This window comes from Halictus rubicundus, chromosome 6 (genome assembly GCF_050948215.1).
Source record: "Halictus rubicundus isolate RS-2024b chromosome 6, iyHalRubi1_principal, whole genome shotgun sequence".
Taxonomy (NCBI): Eukaryota; Metazoa; Arthropoda; class Insecta; order Hymenoptera; family Halictidae; genus Halictus; species Halictus rubicundus.
Genome location: NC_135154.1, coordinates 6,002,546 through 6,020,739, shown reverse-complemented (window position 1 = coordinate 6,020,739; position 18,194 = coordinate 6,002,546). Strand labels below are relative to the sequence as shown.

Genomic DNA, 18,194 nt, shown 5'->3' with positions numbered 1-18,194 from the left:
TATCTGTTTTAATCGCAACATATAAACACGAGAAGATTTTTGGAAATGTTTTGAACAGAACCTATTGAAAATTCTATGATGTTTCCGATCGGTGATTTTCAAGAGATATCGATGGCAGAGATCATGTTAGTTCAGGGTGTGTGAACTTACACGGGAAAGCGAAGGAACGCAGCTTCAGACAGAAGGAAACGGTAAAGGCTCAAACTTCAAACAGCTCCTTGAAAATCGATTGATAGCGGCGCGTTAGATAAGAAGCGTCATCGAATGTTTAAGTTCAGCCACCTATGTCGTTTGCGTGGTTCTCTGCCGTCGGTGATAGTGATAAGAGAATCACAGCTAGCAGGCGGTGTGCTCGATCGATCAGTCGTTCCCTCGAGAGCCTCGCTGACAATGTCGAGCAAGCAGGACATCTGGAGTTACTTCGAGTTTGCCAGGGACCTTACCCTGAAGGCAGGCGAGGTGAGACATTATCCTTTCATTTTTCTCGTTCTTCCTATCGGACGACAAAATCGATACACACCACTAATTTCCACGTCCATCGTTTACCAAATAATTGTCTTTCGATTGCCAACGAGCGTTTTCTCAATTACCCCAATCTATGCAACAATTATTAGACTGTAAAACTTTATGAAAATTAAAATTTGTCTAAATTGAGGCGAGACAAAGATATATTTCTGTATTAAAGAATTTTAATCGAAAATTATGTAATGCTATTAGTAAATTGTTTTAGTGTCTTTACTGTTTGATGTCTCTCTTTTCTTTCCATGCATGCACAAAATCCACGGTGTAATAATTATAGTGAAATACGTGTATCGCGAGTGTGAAACTTAAATATTTGCTGCCACTGTTGACTGTTCTATTATTTCTTTTCCTAATCTGTGGAGTATTTTCACCGTTTTCAATTTGATCTAATCATTTTTGTCAGAAATTCATAGAACTAAATTTTTGAGAATTGACCAGAAATTTTTCTGAAAAGTTAATAATTTAAGTGATCCCAAAATCAAATAAAAAATTGCACTGCCCAGTTGCACGCGTGGTACCAATGTTTTATTCGACTGCGAATTGACGAAGCGCATTATTAATTCACGAGAGGAACGTCAATTTAATTATTGGAGCAGAAGTTGATCGACCATGCGATGACATCGACGACTCGTTTGCAATTGTGTATGTCGTATGTATCGAGAGACGCTTAAGAAATTGTCGGGGGTGTAAAAATGAATTCCAGTATCCTTCGATCCGGAGCGCGTGCTTTAATTGCATAACAAAAGCATTATCAGAATTACATAACCAAATTTAACAAACGAAACGTCTGCTGCATCGTGATGTATCCTTGAAATTTCGAATGCACAAGCGTGGTAAATATGAGTCATCGTTTCCGAATAATAGAATAGTGAACGCGATCGACGGAAACTCGGTTCTGGTGATTTCAATGCATGATAGAACACTATCCGTGGCCTCGGGGCGTTCATTCAACAGTCGAACTCCTTTCGAAAATATTTTCTCGTTAAAACAATAAATTCGTCTGTCCCAAGAAAGATTCTAACCCTAAACATAGCATCGTTGCGCTACGATGATTATTACAAGAACTCTAGAATTATCACTGCTTTTAATTTACCCGCCGGCTTCCAAGTATTCTGATGTTGTTCATCGAATTTACAAGACTTTTAATAAGGGCTAATTATTTCTGAACGTAACAGTCTTGTTTCATGATTTTTATCAATAGCAAACTCAAAGAATTGTGATTGCTTTTAATTGATTCCTTCGGTATGAATTATTCTGCTGTTATTAGTTACAGTCTGAAGACGATAGAATAAGAATTAATTGTTGCGGAGCATAATATTCTTTCATGATTTTTATCAATAGAGAATTGAAGGATTGTTTATTGAATTTGCAACCCTTGTAACAAATATGAACTATTCGAGAACACAATGATTTTCTTCCGTGATTTTTACCAACCATCCAGCACCATTCACCAGTTATTAATTAAACCATTAACCTTTGACATTAAACACGAATGATTTCGGAATACACTAGTCTTCGTCCACGTGACTAAACGCTACTCGGGAATGAAAAGATTTATTACAAGAATTACAACAGTCTCGTTCTAATTAGTCAGTCCAGAAACAGCAGACTCAGTGAAAAAATAAATATAGAAAAGAAGGACTGAAAAACGCGAGCGCAAATAACAATGAATCACATATCAACGATTCGCCGGTTATCACCGGTAGCTTATCACATAGGCAAGATAATGGTGTTCACGGCGACCATAAAACTGCTTCGACTACACTTTCTCGCCTCGTTCCAGATATTCAAATGCGGCTTCGAAGGTGAGAAAAACGTAAACACCAAGATCAACGAGTGGGACCTGGTTACGGACTACGACAAGAAGATCGAGGAGCTGTTGATCACGGGATTGAAAGTGAAATTCCCCGATCACGAGTGAGTCGATTCGATCTCGAATAGGTTTGATTGTTCATCGATAAAGATTAGAGCACGATTTGCAGATTTATCGGCGAGGAATCTGCTGTCGTGGGAGAACCAAAACAGTTGACGGATAAGCCGACGTGGATCATAGATCCGATCGATGGGACGATCAATTATGTGAACTCGTTCCCTTATGCTTGCATCTCTGTCGGTTTGACCGTCTGCAAAGAACTTGTTGCCGGGATTATTTACAACCCTTTGAGCAACGAATTGTACACTGCTGTCAAAGGAGAGGGCGCGTTTCTGAATGGAAAACCTATCAAAACTTCAAACGTTACTGGTAATGTTCATTCATTTACAAAATTTAACTCATGTTTCTTTAAAGAATTCGAAATTCGTGTAGGTGAATTCTATTTTCTTTGCCACCAGTTCCAAAGCAATGAAATATTTAACATTCTGCAGAAGCTCGAAGTAATGCACAAACAATTACTGAGAGGTCTTATTTAAGGGATGCTTAAAAAAAAAAAAAGACACCGAAATAAATTGTTGCATTAAGTTGCCTTACCATGAATTTTTGTTCAAGACAAAAGTGGTCGAATTCGTGTTTACCTTTCAACAAGAGAAAAAGAAAAGTTTTCTAATAAAGATTCAATTAGAAGCAAAAAGAAATGGTTTGTACCTCATGAAGGATTAAAAGTCTCTTAATAATTCAGCTGAGGCGATATTGTATTGCACTTGTAGCGAGAAATGCATCTTATTGTGCAACAAGACTCTAGCCAAGTATCTAAAGACTTAGATAATAGAATGATGATGGTGTTTTACACAAAGAATGACTGTTGCTCATGGATCCTACGAGATAACAAAAACATGGACGTAATTGAAAATACATAATTCAATCATAACGCCGAGCACTGCGCATTGACATTACGGTTACGATGAATCCAGTAATTATGCTCACCCCGGTAATTAACTAAAACTTAGTCATAGCTAGTTTGAAATCGTTGCCTCCGATTAGGTTACGAAATCTATCTGCTGTAACACTAGGTTTCCTTTCGCAATTTTCATTATTACCTTCGGCTGAAAACAAACGCGCAGACCGAATTAATTAACGCGTTCCTTGATCGATGATTTTTATGTTCTTCGCAGAGCTGAAGAAGGCTTTAATCGAAGTGGAAGTGTTCACCTTGAGGAGTTTCAGCAAGAACAGGGACATCCGGGTGGCCAGATTCGAAGCCATACTCGAGAGCACTCGAGGGTAAACGAAAATTAATTAATTATGCTAGCTTTACATTCTACAATAAATTCCTGATTTTACTGCTCTCTCTCTCTCTCTCTCTCTCTCTCTCTCTCTCTCTCTCTCTCTCTCTCTCTGAAAATTTCAAAATTAAATATTCGAAAACTATCAAATAAATTAATAGATTAACGAATTTGGAAGCTGAAATAGTTCTCATAAAGAGATTGCCAAACGGAAAGATTAATTAATTCGAAAACGGCAGAGGTTGTTTAGGTCTTTGAAAAATTGCAAAACAATGGTACTGAAGGCCTGTTAATTTTTTCCTGAATGCAGAATTAGGTTCATAGGATCAGCCGCACTCGCGTTAGCATTCGTAGCGAAAGGTGCGTTGGATTGCTTTCAAATGGACATCCTTCAGCCTTGGGACGTTGCGGCGGGTGTGTTGCTTGTTCGTGAAGCTGGTGGCTCGATAAACAGCATAAAAAGTATGCACGTTTAATCAACCGACACATTATCGAAGTGCATCGGGAACGTTTATCTAAGAAAGAAATATCCTTCAATTTTCTTCAGGTTGTGAATTCGATTTAATGAAACCGGACGTGCTGGCGACTGCGAACGAAACGCTGGCGACGGAATTGAAGAGTTTAATCGTCAACACTGATTTGAAAACACTGAGAAAGAGATTAACGAGGTCCTGATCTAATTACTCGCCAATTTTTCACGTTGACACAAGTCTAACTGCTGTACAACCAAAAGACAATAGTGTTGCTAGAACGAATAAAGACGTTGTTATATTTTCCGCAATGGTGTTCATTGTTCATTTAGCAACCGATGGTGGGACTAGAGAATTTTCCTATTTTTTTTTACTATTTAAATTATTATTTAGGATATGCGGCGGATCTTTATGCGAAATAAAACTTTTCTGAAAGTGACGTAGATATTAATTTTCATCCTTAAAATATGTTTAATAGACTGAAAAGAGTATAACATTATTTTTTAATTGTTCTAATCTTTCTACTGTTGCACCTACACATTTTTCTCATGAACTAAAATGTCAGTTTTGTTGATCTGGGGTTAATCTATTCGTTCAATAATTTATCGCCCACAAAAGTGAGTAAATATGATCGAATGCTTAGGAAATTGAATGCACCGCGAATAAACAAATGACTCATCGATCTCAAAGCATTACACGGTAGCAAATCGATTTACAGGGGAACCACTTCGGGGCATGGGAACTTTGGTAACGGGAAACTTCACAAGAGCAATTATTTTGATCACGTCAGATGAATGTGTAATACCACCGAGATAGATTCCGCGAAATCCGAGGCGACGTCTTGGAAATTCTGCTCGATAGTTAACAATTCGACAGGCCGGAGGTACATTAATCATAATGGAGGGATAAAAACGATTGCAAATCAAGTCGAGCCTCCACGAGGCGTGCATAGATCGATCGAAGTATGCCTAACTATGTGTGTTTCAGCACAGAATGCTATTACTGTTTTTATTACTTTATTGCTTGTCAAGGTAATCGCAAATCGGAGAATTTCCCAAGTATCCTGAGAACAAATGACTCGAAACAATCTTTCGATGGTCGTTAAATTAATTGTTTTCATTGATCGCGGAGAGACCTGCGGTTATTTTGAACGTTCAAGGCTGCGACGGTGAATTGGCAATTATTTTAACGCAGAGAAAAATTAACTTTTAATTTAGCGTAATTTTGGAGATATTCGAATACTTGACAATGTTCATGTTATTAAATTAATTTTTTCATTGGCTGTAGAAGGATTTGAGGTCGTTTTAAATATGCTATAAAATATGTACGATCTTTCTTTGCCGTAATTTGCCATTTTATGCGCTATGAAATCAGGGCAAGAACGTATCGCGTTATTTATTAAGTTAGAAATGAAAAAGGAACTCGATTAATTTCAGTCGGATTTTCTATTTCATAATAAACGAAAAAAAAAAATACGCGTAACGGCACCGGCTTATATTGGCCGCGTTGAGAGCTATGAATTAACTGATTCTTGCTGACAAATTAACGAGCAAAAAGATCGATAGATCTCAAGGATACGGTGTAAGAGGCAACACCTGCAGTTTCTCAGAATGCAATCTCGCGCAACGCAAATATCGCTGAATCCTATTATGGTACCTACGTTTGCAGGTACCATAAGAACAACCAAAAATAACCCGAATTCGCCTAACTGATCGATCGTAAATGTTTCCTCTCGCTACTTTAGTAGAACGCCTATCGAATTTGTTAAAAAGTGGTTCTCACATTGATACAGCTAATTAAACGCGATAATTGAAATAATCGTGTGCCACAGCTGATCGCCGCTGTGAAAGTGTGATCATAATGTTTCACCTTGGCACAGTCTTTGGCCACGTACCCTCGGACACATCGGTTGTCACTGTAGCAAAATCCGCCGGTGGTTTTTCTAGCTAGGTTGATAATGATCTTGACTCTTTCGTAACCTCATTACGTGCGAGTGATATCTAAGTGTGGTTTACTCGTAGGAGTGAAAAATTCCATAATAAATATGTTAATGCTCAATAGAGTATTTTCCCTCTGGATCCGATCCGGTCAGCCATAACAACCGGAACAAACGACGAGATTAGGCTCGCACATCCACATTTTTCCATATTTTCCACACTTTATTACGTAGTAGTGTAATCGTTCGTAATTTAATATAAATTTTGAAGAACAAACCAAGAGCTAGTTGGCTACGTTAAAAATTACAGTCATTGCGTCTGGAACTGACTACACGTGCAATATTGAGTAAATTAATGCAATAACATTACACTATTCAACTATAAATTGTACAAGTACAATTAGAAATTATTTTTAAAAAAGGAGTTGGAAACAAACACTGTTTTAATCAATTATATCGTGAAAAGATTCAATTATTTACCCAATAAAAGAAGAAATTGTACAAAATAATATTTTTTTAAGATCAATTTTAAAAGCATAGAATTGCCATCCATCGAACTAGAGTCCCTAAAGTATTGCTACCAAAGAAGAAACATGAACGACCTTGGCATGACCTTCAAGCCTATCTGGAAGCATTCTTTCTATGATTCCTAATAAAAATTCTTGTAGGAACCACATACACGCTTAGTCATCCTCTCCCTGCGTTCTCTGATGCAAATTCCACCACAAAAACTAACAAGAGGTTTCTAAAATAGCTCTGCAGGAAATTCTGAAGAGAAAAACATAGTATGAAAACACCGCGGAATCATTGATAGAGGAAACACGCCTTCTGTAATTACAGGTACTTCGGATTCTTCTATTAAAACGCGGAATTTGCATAACGTTCTGCGTGCGAAAATCGTTGAATAAAATGTAAGAATACGGTGAATCCCGTATTGTTGATTGCACACGGCCTCGAACACGATGCTATCAGGCCCGCATCCGATTGGTCCCGAGGCAAATTAGCAAAAGGATCGGTTGGGAAACAAGCAGGCAGTTATCAAACGGAGCGTTTTTATCTCGAATAAATCAACAGGCTGTCCGGAGCCGAGGCTGCGCGATGCGAATATTCCGTCTGGGAAACGTTTGTTTGCCGAAATTAATTATGTCGTACCGCGGAAACACTGTGTCAATCTCGCGTTATCGTGAGATTTTTTACTAAAATGTTGCCCGCGAGAGAGGCTGAGGCGAGCCGAAAATGATACCCGAGGCGAGACTGCCGAGGGAGCACGGGGGATCGATGGATCAAGTCATTGAGTCATTGACGACGATATATTCGAAGCGGTTTCGAATGAAAAGAACAGGATACCGGTCTGGCAAACGCAGTACCCGTTGACGCGTTTTCCTGGCGAGGATCTCGCGTTCGTCGCTCTCCAGGAAACATGGCGCGATACGCCGAAGACGTTTACTACGATTTCGCAATCACCCTGACTCGAGATGCTGCTTCAGTGAGTGCTATCGCTTTAACAATCTTATATCTTCCTGTTAACAAAAAACACCACCTGGTCCTGAACGCTTTGGTTCTCGCTGAATTCATTTCACGCGTTCAGAAAACGAAATCGGTTTCAAATGGTTGCAGAAACTGCAGATCGCGATTGTTTCACTTGTCTCTCGGTGTGAAATTCGGTGAATGGAAATTATAATCTTGTATTTTTCGAAAGGATCTGACAGATTGCATTCCTTTATCCGTGTTTTGGATTTTTTTATTCTTTCAGTTATACTTTAATGATTTCTCAACGTATTTTCGAACGTAGAATTTTGACAATTTGTCGGAAGGACTATTTTGTACCTTGAACTGAACACCTCATTAGATATGTCCAGATTTTGAGAATTGTTTAATTCTCGTGGCAAGCAGTCGGCAATAAAAATATGTAAAATCGTAAAAATAGTGGTACAATTTGGCTAAACAATGGTCTTGCCCAGTTTTCGCACCAAGGTCATCAATTGTTCATACTTCTCAAGTGTCGCAGAGTGTTTCGCAGACGCGTAATCCCGTGTAAAATCGATTTCTCGAATCGAAGAGCGGCAGTCTTCGTAAAAATAGAATCCTCGTCGGAAAGAAGCGATTAACGCGAGCGGTGATTAATAAAGACCTAAAAAACGGTAATTTCAGGTGACACAACCGTGTACTTTCGAGTATGAAACTGGGGAAACCGGAGACGCGAAGGCAAATAAAGAACCGACGCTTGCGTCACATTGATTCATAGTATTTCCCCGTGGCGTCAATGTATTCTACTTTTCCAGCATCACATTTTTCATATAAGTGCAACATGACTTCTTTATCGTTGCGATCGTAATTGCTGTTTTAAATGCTTGATCGCTCGAAAGAATTCACCCCGGAACTTGAGTCAGGTCGCGGATCTATTTAGCATCGCGAGCGAGAAACGTGCAATATCAATTAAAAATTAGCCTTTCCCACTTGGAGAATGTTATCGGATCACCTATCACCAATTTGAATGCACTTTATCACGGAGCGTTCAGCGACATAGTATATAACATACGGCAGGGGATAGTGACTGGGTTTAAATGGGATTTGGCAGAAAATGATATCGATACAGATTGAATGAATTAAGCATAAGCACCGTAATTAGCTGCAACGTGTCGGCTTGATTTAGGAGAACTTTTTAAAAGTGAACCCCGAAGGGTTAACAAATCTCTGTTTTTGAGATCTCTACGAGCGATCATCGAATCAAAGAGAAAGTATGCAACTGGATGATTTACTGTTCAAGATTCTCAAGACGGCCATCAGCGGGTTGAAGAAGGTTGACGAAAAACTAGGTAACTGGGACCTGGTGACGGAGTACGATCGCAAAATAGAGGACGTCATCATTGGCAATCTGAAGACCAAGTTTCCCAATCACAGGTACATTTGATAAACCTTAACGCGGCACTAATTTCTAAATCTTTCAACACCAATATTCCCAAATCAATGGTGTCCTAGGTGAAAAAATCTGTTGAAAAATGTTGTTGAAGATATTTCACTTTGTACGAAAATTCTACGGTCCAGTGAACAATTGTAAATCGAAGAAAATTTGTGAAACGTTCAGATTCATAGGCGAAGAATCGACGGGGAAAGAGCTGCCGGTGTTAACCGACGATCCAACATGGATCATCGATCCGATCGACGGCACGACCAACTTCATTCACGGCTTTCCACACACCTGCGTGGTGATTGGCCTGGCGATTAAAAAAGAAATGGTGATCGGAATCGTCTACAATCCTGTTCTCGAGCAGCTGTTCACCGCGAGGAAGGGACGTGGCGCGTTTTTGAACGGGAAACCCATCAAGGTCTCCGAAGTTCAAGGTGAGTCGGAGCCGGTGGACACAATGAACCCCCCATTGCGTCCAGACCTTGCCACTTTCGACTGCGTTGCCGTTTTTTGCTTCTAAAATTAGAATCATCCTGCAAACCAGTAGTTAAGTCTTCGTCAACGTTTCATACGCTGTCGATTCGATTCTACAAAATTTTTCGCAGATCTATCGAAGTCTCTGGTCTGCATGGAAGCCGGATTCATGAAGGTGGACTGCATGAGAGAGAAAACCATGGAAAGATTGCAAGCCATTATCAGCGAGGCTCAGGGGTGATTGTCTCCCAAAACGATGGATATTTATCATATAATTCCTTGATGGAGATCGCTAATGATTTCTTGCTTTTTGAAGGATTCGCACGCTCGGAGTGGCCGCGTTGACTTTATGCTACGTTGCCCTGGGAATCGTGGAAGCCTATTACATCGAGGGCCCAGGAATTTCGACCTGGGACATCGCAGCAGCTTCGTTGATCATCGCCGAAGCGGGTGGCGTGGTTCTAGACCGTGAAACAGGTGACAAAATCATTTTCTCTGTGTTCTTTTAACTGTTACAGGAATGATCAGTGTCATTTTGATTGCAGGCGAGAGGATAGACATCATGAAACCCCGTGCGATCGGCGCGTGCAACGAGAAGATCGCGCGCGACGTCTTCAGAATCATTCGAGAAGCTGACCAAAGAGTAGAGAATAAGGGATAGTGATTTGTCAGTACCACTGTCGCAATAAATGAAATACTTCGTGTCCATCTGTATTTTTTATCCACGAATGTTACCTGTACTTTCAATTTTCTAAGAGGGAAAACATCAGACGGTCGAATATTCCAGTGGGCGAAGACTAATTGCAAGATCAAATTAATTCTCTTTGACTAAAAATATTGAAAACTACCTTATAACGTAAATAATCGAACAGAGTTCCAATCATTTCAGATTTTATATAAAAATGATTTTTTTTTTAGAAAGGCGAAACATAAGAAACAAAGAGAAAAGCAAACAAGTTAAATAATTAGTACATCCCTAAACAATAGTCCGCAAAAATGCTGTAAGAATAGCAAGCTTATTCTTCGGTTTATATATTAACTGATTCGCAACTGATCTACATTCTAGATCGAACGCGATGCAAATAGTTTCCCCACTCACGGTTGATCGACTTTCGTTTCGATGATAAAGTCTGATAAAATTGATGCTATCTCGCAGTCTGATAAAACAATTACGAACAAGCGGAATCCATCGGGGAAAGATTTTCGTGACGACCGAGGAAAACCCGTGTCCTGTGAAATACGACACGGAAGGAAAAGAAGCGTGATTATTGCGACAAGGATCCGTATCACGATTACGCTTATTTATTTAAAGAATCGTCATGTATCGCGTGATTCTACCGGGGATATTAAAAGCGGCCGTGGTAGGTAACAACATACATAGGTGTTTGCTAAATCGGACATTACGGATTTTCGCCCCACCTATTTCTCGTTTGCCCCGCTCTCTTCTTTCTTCCATTCTAGTCACTATATAGGCCAGCAAGTGCATCCTTAGTGTCAGTGCAGCTGTAGGAAATCTCAAATCGACGCGAGCTCTCGTGAGAAGTACAACGATGCAGTCGCACGATATCGAAGGATACTACAATGTGGCCGAGGAACTGGTTTTGAAAGCGGGAAAAGTACGTGTGCAGATTTCTATACGGGGTGCTTCGAATTCCCAACCGATAATTGTACAGTGCGACTTTTTTAGCAGTGCGAACGAGACGACACCATTTTCAAATAACGTGCGATGTGCCAGAAAATTAGTTAACCCTCTGCGGGCAGCTACGGTCGTTTAATACGAATTTCTTTCTATTCGATATTTATTTTTTCTCCTGAATAACATTTTGACGTTCCAACGATTATACATATATAAAAATAGGGACTTCGATACGTATTCCAGAATTTTTTAGATTTGTTGAAAACCTAGAACAGTAAACAAGATTATTCGTCAATGTCGTCAACGTAAACGACCCAGTGTGCAAACCGTAAAACGTGGTCCACTTATCGTAGATCATCTATTAAATGTCGCGGATACTTGGCCTCAAATTATAATTTTTACAAATCGAATTACAAAGATTTATTCTACTGAACAATTGTCAGAAATTTTGTTAGATACTCTAGACTATTCCCTACATGTTTAAATTGATAAACATTCGAATTGCAGATAATAGAGAGCGCAATCGACACGAAAAAGAATGTCAAGATCAAAGGGATCGACTGGGACCTGGTAACGGAGTACGATCGCAAGATCGAGCACGATTTGCAGAAGCAGTTGTCGAAAATATATCCAGATCACAAGTAAGTTTGCCCAATGATCGAGGGAAAATTAAACGAATTTAATCGCCGAGTGGTCTGTTAATAATTCAATAATTTTCAGGTTCATCGGCGAAGAAGCAACGGCGGAGGACAAATGTTTGCCAAAGCTAACGGACGACCCGACGTGGATCATTGACCCCATAGACGGCACAACGAACTTCGTGCACAGGTTTCCCCATACGTGCATCTCCTTAGCGTTGTTAATCAATAAGAAAGCAGAGATCGGTATAGTGTATAATCCGCTGATGAGGCAAATGTTTACCGCGAGGAGACAGAAAGGAGCATTTTTAAATAGACGCCCTATAAAGACTTCGGATGTAGCAGGTATATAGATGCTCAACAGTCTCCAAGAAACTCCTTGAACCTGTTTAATTAATTCTGTTTCCTGGTTTCACAGATATAGCTCAGTCGTTAATCGCAATGGAGCCGTGGATCGCCAAAGACTCGAATTATCTAGTTACCGTGTACAGTAGAATGCATGCTCTGATTCAAGGGACTCATGGGTAATTTCACGTTTCGATTTTGCTAATATTTGTATGCTATTCCCTCCGTTACGTCGCAAAACGTTAGAGAACGCGATGGTACAAGAGAAATAGTGCGCCTTGTATTAACTCGTACTAACTTGTACTAACTAGTACATTCGACTCTTTAATAACTCTTCTGTATGTAGAAGAAGCTTGATAATTTCCCTTTAATAAGTAATCGCATTATAGCTTGCTACTCATTAAGAAATCTTCATTGATTTGTTAGAATCACGTGATAATCGCAACGAATTTTTGTCTTCAGGATCAGATCATTAGGCACTGCTGCTCTTACACTATGTTACGTTGCAATGGGCGCTATAGAAGCGTATCACGTCGAGAGTATAGACGCCTGGGACGTCGCTGCTGGAAAATTAATAATCGAAGAAGCAGGTGGAATAGTAATAGACACAGCTGGTACGAATCACTTCTAAATACTGTAAATAATCCTTTGCTTCGTACATTTCAATAGCCACAAATCAACTGTATTATTTCAGGTGGAGAATTGGACTTGATGGTGCCTAGAGTAATTGCAGCTTGTAATCATCAGATTGCTGATCAGTTGGTCGATCTCTTTAAAATTGCTGACTCAAAGGCCATTGATAGAAACTTAAGATGATGTATATGGTGTAGATCTATTCAATTCTTTGACTTACAAACTGTTTACTATGTTCAACTGCTCCTAATATAGACTATGTAATTTTTAATAAAAAAATTCTGTAAACCCACATCAGTGAAACAATATTCTCTCACATGTTAATCAAACTGGGGGTATTTCTGCAAAAGAAAGATTCTCTGCATTAATTGCAAGAAGCAGAAACTAAATTATTCCTTTAGTAACTTTGTTAAACTGAAAATAATATATTAGAATTTTCCAATTCTTTCGGTCTTCTTACTGTTTTAAATTCCAGCTACTCGATTTATATATGTACGCAATAACAGTCCATCCTGGAAAGGAATAAGATTGAAGTACAATTTAGTGATTTTTTTCTTACCTGTGGCCCCATGTTCTGCTGCATTTGTTGAGGATGCGGCGGGTAATTTTGCTGTTGTTGAGGAGGTTGCTGAGGTTGTTGAGACATGGGTGGGCCGCCAGGTGGAATCGAAGGACCAGACTGATACGCTTGTGTTGGGCTATGCGGATGATGTTGCGGTGGACCCATTGGGCTGCCTTGGGGATTGGATGGTGACGGCGCTTGCTGAGGAGGTCCCATTGGACTTGGGGCTTGTGGTGGAGGCATGGGAGATGATTGCGGCGAAGGACTAGCCATCTTGTTATCCTTATATTCTTATTTAATCACCTCCTGAAACATTTCAACGATTAGCACTGGAAAGAAGATATTTCACACATGTTGACAGTTATAATAAATGTCCACTGTATTCCTATAATCCGAATGTTATGCGTTTAAAGATGGACAGCTATTACGATTATTAATGGATTTAAGACTTCTTTTTCCGAAGAACAGACTGTAGTACCTTACAGTACAATAATCATGATAGCACAACAATCATTCATATTATAAAAGAAAGAAATAAGCGAGCAATTAATAAACAACAATTGAACAACCTCGACAATTAATCGACGCAATTTCAGCGATAATTGGTTAACATTTGAAGGCAGTAAAAATTAAAGTAATACTAAAAAAATTAAAGTGTTGTCGAAGGTATACAAACTTCGTATACGCTCATGCAAACATACATAACATACACACATACACATGCGTACACGAAGCTTCGTGCAATAAATTAAACGGTATCGATGGAATGTAGGTTTTCGCGTTGATTTTACGAGAAAACGTGCATTGTCAGGCGGTATTAATTGGAAACGGGTTCGTTTGAACATTAAATTTGACAACTCATTCTGAATTGTAGGTTTGCGCTAGGGTTTGGCAAAGCGACGGGATTTCCATTACTGTCATAGAAATATTTGCGTTCGCGAGTTTTACCTTTTGAAATTCACTCGATCGAAAGGGGAAACACCTTTCTCGCCATACGTCCGCCAGTGTTGAACAAAGGGATTTATCCGAAACTAAGTTAAATTCAACAACACAGGCGAACACACGCTACCGGCCATTTTCCTGCTGCCCCTACTCGTAATACGTTAACACGTCCGGAAACATGGCCGTCCGTTCGAAGTTGCACGCTGTCTCGCTATAAGCTCGACTCGCAGATCGGGAACGAGCTCACGGCGGATAGCGATACCTTAGAGCGATACAATGCTTGCGTTTCACTGTATATAGACGAAATCAGAGAGAATATCTTCTCTGACAAAACGAGAGTGCTCACATAGAACACTGTATTCTATGGAGGGATATTGGACTGTTTTCTCAAGCATGCGCAACGATTTAGATATCAGTAAAGTAAAAAGTTTGGCTAAAATGGGGGTACCTTGGTCACCCCGCATAATTTTGCAAAATTTGTTATGATTTTATTTTGCAAAAAGGAATGTATAACATGTGTATGTCACTCAAATATCAATGATAATTCACCAAAAATTCGTAGCATGATTGTCTCGACGTCTCGTCCTAGACTTTCCCGGTACTTTCCCGCCAATAATAGTGCCCTACTACTTTTTACATAATATAGATACGTTACTGCATTTGGACACGCATGCGCGAAGAAACCGTCCAATACCCCATCACTGGGTGGCAGCACAAGCACATAGGAGCGGCTATCTTTGAGAGGTAATTCGAATTCCTAGTAGCAGAGAGGATTGGAGAGGATATAAGAGTGCTCACGCCTGGGGTTTCGGCGGTCCCACTTTTGTAGCATCGCTTTTTTAGCATGGAATAGTACCATGTCTATTTTTTAGCATGGAACACAACGCACTCCATCTTTTTAAGATGATGTGGGTTCTGTTCCATGCAAAAAGTAGACATGGTTCTGTTCCATGCTAAAAAGTAAACATGGTTCTGTTCCATGCTACAAATCAGAGTAGAGGACAGCACTGTATCGAGAACGCCGAAACCCCGAGCACTGTCATATCCTCTCTGCTAGTAGTATTTTCTAGTCGGTTCCAAAATGTCTAACGTACAGTTCAACCTGTCCACTTTGCCAACTTCGAACGAAGATGCAATTGTTTGGGCTCGCGAACACGGGCTATTACGCGAATCTAAAAATTGCAGTAGACATCGTACGGCTATGAAATTATATAGAAGTCCATCCATAAGTGGAATCGGCCGATTTCGATGTCCTGTTGGCCGTGAAAATTGCCGACAGTACTCGGCGACGGTCGATTCCTTTTTTGAACATATTCATTTGCCTTTACATAAGGCAATAAGGTAAGGTTTGTACTCATTGACGAATTTGTACGATATAATAAATTATTAATTTTTTAAGATTAATGTACTGCTTTACGCGGGAGCTATCTTACGCTGATACGGCGCACGAATTATGCGATTCTAACTCTGATCAATCAGCTTTGGGATCGGCGACCATTGCGGCGTGGTTCCACTACTGTCGTGAGATGACCGTCAATCTTCTTCCCAAAATTCAATCAGATAAGCCGAAATTAGGGGGGATTTCGGCATCCGGAAAGCCGATTGTAGTTCAGGTACAGAATATCTATTGTATTTGTCGTGTTAGGTTTTTTAGGCGGTTGGGGGGCAGCGCCCTCCAGTCGCGCAAGCGACTAACAACCGCAAGTGATATTTACAACTTTCTTTTCATATTATTTCATAGATTGATGAACTCCACTTTGGAAAACGGAAACACAATCGTGGCCGCAGCCTCAAGGGCCATTGGATATTGGGGATGGTCGACGTCGAGAGAGACGATTGTAGGGTGGCAGTAGTGGACCCCACAGCCGATATTTTAGTCAACATTATTATGAAGAACGTAGCCGCCGGCAGTGAGATACATACGGATTGCTTTCGCAGTTACGTAGGTCTCACTGACGCAGGCTACATTCACAAAAGGGTGAACCGCAGTATTGAGTTCGTTGGTAATTAATAATACTTATGCTTGGGATATGTTTGCATTGATTTAAGTTAGATTTAGGTTAAATTTAGGTAAAGTCTGAGTTTGGTTTTAAATCTACTTGATTTCAAATTGGTGGGGAATTGCTGAAGTAAATAATTGCTGAAGCAAATTATATGATTATACTTCCATGTAAAAATTAATTAAATCGAAATATAATTACAGCATGTGATGGGACTCACACTCAAAAAATCGAATCAAAGTGGCGTCCTGTGAAGGATTGGATGCGGGGAAGAGATCGCTTCAATGATAATGATTTTACCGATCGAATATGCGAATATTTGTGGCGGCGATTTTGCCGCGACAACAACATAGATCTAATGGCGTCGCTCATGGAAGCGATTCGAATGCATTACGTTTTTAGATAAAGTAAGTGGACAAGTATAAGAAGGATAAGTATATGTGGACCAATCAAATTTTGAAATACGAATCTTGGATACCAAAAACGTTAAAATTGCTTAACTTTTATAGACGTCCAATCTGCGAAGCAGTACATTCCCCTGCAGTGAAACATACATTTTTCAGTACGGAAAGCGATATGTAAGAAATATGAAAATATCTAACCTTATTATTTGTTGGAAAGGTTTATTATATTTTAATTTTAATACACAGCGCATCAAGCACGTGCAGCGCACCGTCATCTGGGCGATATGATTACATTCCCTTCGTCCCACCCAAAGGATGGGACACCTTGCATAGGGGATTTAACATTCATTCAAGGATGTTGAAAATTCTTGAAATAAACAAGTTTCACAGAAGTGATAGCTTAATATATTAGCTCACCTTAATATATTAAGGTGAGTCTGTAACTTTTTGGTCAATATATTATATCACATTTAAATAAATGAGTATACTAGCACGTATTTGATTTTCATAAATTATTTTTTTATTACTTGTCGGAAAGATTTCTCATATGCTAATTTTAATTTGCAGTGCACCAAGTTCATGCAGCGCAGCGTCATCTAGGTGATTTTTGACTTGCGCAATAATCCGTGCTCGTAAGCATGAACCTAAAGGACTGTGCATAAGTGGACTTATTGATGCGGCCGGGGGGGGGGAGAAGCAAAAGACTGAAGGGGAGTCGACTTCTAAACGTCCTTCAACCATTTTTGTTATTGAAAGAACCTCTAAATTGCAAGATCTATGAGTCTTCAGGTACAGAAACAGATAACTTGGTCGGAGAAACTGGTGATGTCATCTATGTCATGCTATGGTAAATTATAAAATTACATGCTAACATTACATTTTATATCTGTAAATTATACACTGACGTGAAGTCCGTTTATAGCGACATTCCAGGGACAGAGAAATTACGTCGTTATAAACGAACGTTGTTATAAGTAAAATTAAAATATGGCATTAAAATAAACAAATAAACGGAGTCTTTATAAGCGAAATGAAATCCATGATAACTTGTATGGGAACCAAATAGGATGCTGTTATAAGCGGTGTCGCAATAACCGGACTACACTGTAAACGAAATGTAATGTATCGGATTAATAAAAACAATATATTTAGTTACCAGAAAATAAAACTAGTTTATTATAATGCTGTCTCTTAGTTCTACTATATTACTTATACTATTATATAAAATTGTTTCTAAATTTGCAATTCTTTTGGTACATCTTCTGTGTTTTTGTTTAAGTAATTTCACTTGATTTTTATGTGCTCTTTACATTCTCGCTATCTGCTTCCACAATTGTTTTTTAGTCGGTGAGTGAAATATCTTCCGTGGAAAGAGAAGTACATTTATCAATAGACGACATTCTTACTTGGACTGATACTGGGAAATATTAATGGATCTATAGGCAATTTTTTAAATGGAACGTTATCATATTGATAAAATAAATTTATTTCTTTTATGTATTATAATACATTAGTAAACATTTTCTCTTATTTAACTCTTATACCATAGATTTTAAATTAAATTG

At 39.2% G+C, this 18,194-nt stretch overlaps 4 protein-coding genes and 1 long non-coding RNA gene across 6 annotated transcripts in view; 4 read left to right on the top strand and 1 right to left on the bottom strand.

Moving 5' to 3' along the window:
- Brm (ATP-dependent helicase brm) overlaps positions 1 to 14,438 on the bottom strand; it is a 29,166-nt gene extending 14,728 nt beyond the window's left edge. The window contains exons 1-2 of the mRNA XM_076789612.1: positions 14,232 to 14,438; positions 13,281 to 13,589 (exon numbers count right to left, since the gene is read on the bottom strand). Coding sequence (XP_076645727.1) covers positions 13,281 to 13,556 — 276 coding nt within the window. The 5' untranslated portion in view covers positions 13,557 to 13,589; positions 14,232 to 14,438. The remainder of the gene's footprint in view (positions 1 to 13,280; positions 13,590 to 14,231) is intronic.
- On the top strand, positions 26 to 4,481 carry LOC143355098 (uncharacterized). The gene is made up of 6 exons (XM_076789608.1): positions 26 to 459; positions 2,306 to 2,439; positions 2,505 to 2,764; positions 3,571 to 3,679; positions 3,992 to 4,143; positions 4,229 to 4,481. The coding sequence occupies exons 1-6, from the start codon at positions 265 to 267 to the stop codon at positions 4,354 to 4,356; spliced, it is 978 nt and encodes a 325-aa protein (XP_076645723.1). The 5' UTR covers positions 26 to 264; the 3' UTR covers positions 4,357 to 4,481.
- On the top strand, positions 7,342 to 13,013 carry LOC143355001 (uncharacterized). The gene is made up of 12 exons (XM_076789437.1): positions 7,342 to 7,573; positions 8,855 to 8,988; positions 9,173 to 9,429; positions 9,601 to 9,706; positions 9,786 to 9,946; positions 10,015 to 10,129; positions 10,947 to 11,085; positions 11,613 to 11,746; positions 11,826 to 12,088; positions 12,162 to 12,267; positions 12,551 to 12,702; positions 12,783 to 13,013. Exons 1-12 carry the CDS (start codon positions 7,508 to 7,510, stop codon positions 12,902 to 12,904), a joined length of 1,755 nt encoding a protein of 584 aa, XP_076645552.1. The 5' UTR covers positions 7,342 to 7,507; the 3' UTR covers positions 12,905 to 13,013.
- On the top strand, positions 10,572 to 11,019 carry LOC143355111 (uncharacterized). Its single transcript, XR_013082448.1, has 2 exons — positions 10,572 to 10,830; positions 10,931 to 11,019. It is a non-coding gene; the product is annotated as an uncharacterized LOC143355111 (long non-coding RNA).
- Positions 14,439 to 15,269: 831 nt separating the features above from the next.
- LOC143355096 (uncharacterized) lies at positions 15,270 to 17,784 on the top strand. Of its 2 annotated transcripts, none has more exons than XM_076789607.1 (7): positions 15,270 to 15,566; positions 15,705 to 15,838; positions 15,967 to 16,228; positions 16,429 to 16,632; positions 16,735 to 16,803; positions 16,876 to 17,060; positions 17,197 to 17,784. In XM_076789607.1, exons 2-4 carry the CDS (start codon positions 15,752 to 15,754, stop codon positions 16,629 to 16,631), a joined length of 552 nt encoding a protein of 183 aa, XP_076645722.1. In that variant the 5' UTR covers positions 15,270 to 15,566; positions 15,705 to 15,751; the 3' UTR covers position 16,632; positions 16,735 to 16,803; positions 16,876 to 17,060; positions 17,197 to 17,784. The 2 variants fall into 2 exon arrangements, with proteins under 2 accessions (XP_076645722.1, XP_076645721.1); XM_076789606.1 differs by having other exon boundaries at positions 15,625 to 15,838.
- The last annotated feature ends 410 nt before the right edge of the window (positions 17,785 to 18,194 follow it).

Bases quoted from the DNA above. Each gene is read 5' to 3' on its own strand.
- LOC143355098 (XM_076789608.1), top strand. From the start codon at position 265: ATGTTTAAGTTCAGCCACCTATGTCGTTTGCGTGGTTCTCTGCCGTCG. The intron at 2,440-2,504 runs GTGAGTCGATTC...CACGATTTGCAG, and splicing joins GTGAAATTCCCCGATCACGA to ATTTATCGGCGAGGAATCTG. The intron at 4,144-4,228 runs GTATGCACGTTT...AATTTTCTTCAG, and splicing joins CTCGATAAACAGCATAAAAA to GTTGTGAATTCGATTTAATG.
- LOC143355001 (XM_076789437.1), top strand. From the start codon at position 7,508: ATGGCGCGATACGCCGAAGACGTTTACTACGATTTCGCAATCACCCTG. The intron at 9,947-10,014 runs GTGACAAAATCA...TTTTGATTGCAG, and splicing joins GGTTCTAGACCGTGAAACAG to GCGAGAGGATAGACATCATG. The intron at 12,703-12,782 runs GTACGAATCACT...GTATTATTTCAG, and splicing joins AATAGTAATAGACACAGCTG to GTGGAGAATTGGACTTGATG.
- LOC143355096 (XM_076789606.1), top strand. From the start codon at position 15,307: ATGTCTAACGTACAGTTCAACCTGTCCACTTTGCCAACTTCGAACGAA. The intron at 15,567-15,624 runs GTAAGGTTTGTA...TAATTTTTTAAG, and splicing joins CCTTTACATAAGGCAATAAG to ATTAATGTACTGCTTTACGC. The intron at 16,229-16,428 runs GTAATTAATAAT...ATATAATTACAG, and splicing joins CCGCAGTATTGAGTTCGTTG to CATGTGATGGGACTCACACT.